Source organism: Crocuta crocuta, unplaced genomic scaffold, assembly GCF_008692635.1.
Source record: "Crocuta crocuta isolate KB4526 unplaced genomic scaffold, BGI_CrCroc_1.0 scaffold224, whole genome shotgun sequence".
NCBI lineage: Eukaryota > Metazoa > Chordata > Mammalia > Carnivora > Hyaenidae > Crocuta > Crocuta crocuta.
The window spans coordinates 2,592,238-2,594,430 of NW_027529545.1; the positions used below are offsets into that span (position 1 = coordinate 2,592,238).

The following is a 2,193-nucleotide window of genomic DNA, read 5'->3' on the forward strand; positions in this document are numbered from 1 at the left end:
CGAGACCCCCCTGCCTGTACCCCCTCCCCCAACCTTTGTCCCGCATTTTCCTTACTTAAATCTAGAAGTGGTTCAGGCACTTTGCAGATCGTCTCTGAGACGCTAGTCCGCTGTCTCCCCGGTGGAGGCTTCACTCAACTAAATCCCTTTCTTGTTTCCACTACTGCTCGTCCCTCTGCCTTTGGATTTTGTCAGCAGCGAGTGGCCGTGAGTTCGAGCCCCGAGTCAGGTCTGTGCTGACAGCTCAGAGCCTGGAGCCTGCTTCAGATTCTGGGTCTCCCTCTGTCCGCCCCTCCCTCGCTTGCGCTCTCTCAAAACTAAATAAATAAATACTAACAAAAACATAGTGCTAGTTATTTTACCAGCAACAGATGGGTTTATTCAGGAATAAAAGAGAAATGCAAACCAACAAACAGACAAGCTGTGGCAAGATTGTAGGCGATGTCGGGGCACAAAGGAAAGGTAGGCTTTTGAAGGAGAGAAGGGGAAAGTTGGGGGGCTCTTATGAACTAAAAGTCCACTGGAGGAAACTGGGAGTTCAAAGTCTGGTGGCTTCTCGTTTCTCTTCTGCTGCTGGAGCAGTAGCCGTGTGCAAGGTCAAGTCCGCGGAAGGTCACGTGTGCCCCTTTCGTTGTGTCTGCAGTTGACTAGGAGTGGGAGCGGCAGCTTCCCCCCCCACCCCCAAATCTCCTGACTCCATTTTAGGTGGGGATTCCCATTACTAATGTCCACAGTAGATTATTATAAAGCGGTTTGTTTGTTCGTTTTTAAAAGTACGATGTGTCACAGAAAATACAAATGATCTGTTGTTGACATTATGATGTAATTCCTTCCCGTGTATTCTTTTGCATGAATCTTCTCTATACCCTGTATTTAACAGGGATGGGTCGTTTGTTACTGTTGTGACTGAAACGTCTTTTTTGGTTGCAGTTTTGAGATGTCATTGACATAACATTGTGTGAGTCTGAATGAAATCTTCTAAGCTTATATGCATGTTTTTGGGGGCTGGCATATGAGCCTATTCCTGTTGACAGTAAAATGCTGACCTCTTTTCCTAGATTCAGTCTCTCTGTAGTCTTGTGTATATTTTTTGATGTAGACAGATACTGTCCGGGATTTATGATGTCGAAGCTAAAGCTAGGGAGAAGTTCAGTAACTTGAAAAAGGCTATGGTGTCAATAAATCCCCTTGCACCCCTTCTTGAAACACCGATTCTTAATCACCTGAAGTTGTTCTTTCTTCAGTCTGGTTTTCGCATCGTAATTTGTGACAGCATTTAGCCGGAGCGCATCAGCCCTTCTTGAAGAGGTGGCCTTGGCTTTCAGCTGTCCCTGCCTCGCCAGCATTCCCTGATGCCCTCTCTTGGACTAATGCCCGTGGCCACCCTGGACTTCTTGCCGTCCCTGGATGTGACCTCTTGGCCTTGGTGCTGCTCTTTCTGGAACGCTGGTGTCTCTCCTCTGCTGGCCGCACCTTAAATGCAGTTTCCTCAGAGCAGCCTCTGATGATAACCAGTCTCTCTCTCTCTCTTTTTTTTGAATATTTATTTTGAGAGAGAGAGAGAGAGAGAACGAGTAGAAGACAGAGGAAAGAGAGAAGAGAGGCAGCAAGAGAAGTAGAGAAAACTTCCCAAGCAGGCTCCACGCAGCCAGAGCTGAGAGCCTGACACGGGGCTCGATCCCACGGTTCGTGCGTGACCTGAGCTGAAATCAAGGTCGAATGCTTAACCGACTGAACCACGCAGGCGCCCCTCAGAACCAGTCTCTTTAAACTCAATGTCCTTGATGCTACCGTCTCTCTCGGTACCTCTTATTTATTCACTCACTTGTCACTATTTGCATTGTACAGATTGTGATGTTACAGGTACGTATGTTTAAGTGTTTGCTTCTTTGTAAAATCGGGTGAATAAAATGGAATGAATAGCTTTTGTCGTTATAATGTAATTTTTCTTTAAATACTTTTTAATACTTTTAAATAATTTAGTACTTTAAATACTTTTAAATAATTTAAAGTATTGAAGTATTAAATGACTTTGAATGATTAATGCTGATCTTATTAAATGTATCTCTTCCCTCCTCTTTTCCTGTTCTAAGATCCGTGTCTTTATTTTTCAGAGCCGTGCTCCGATTTCCGCGAAACTTGTGGCCAATATGCTGTCAGTGGCTGGGGCAGACCACATCATCACCAGGGAAC

The 2,193-nt window shown here is 45.1% G+C and overlaps 1 protein-coding gene across 1 annotated transcript in view; it reads left to right on the top strand.

The window, feature by feature from the left end:
* The window catches only part of PRPS2 (phosphoribosyl pyrophosphate synthetase 2), a 41,713-nt gene that overhangs the window by 28,732 nt on the left and 10,788 nt on the right, over positions 1 to 2,193 (top strand). The window contains exon 3 of the mRNA XM_077761403.1: positions 2,115 to 2,193. This exon is cut by the window's right edge and continues 18 nt beyond it. Within this exon, the coding sequence (XP_077617529.1) occupies positions 2,115 to 2,193 (79 nt within the window). The remainder of the gene's footprint in view (positions 1 to 2,114) is intronic.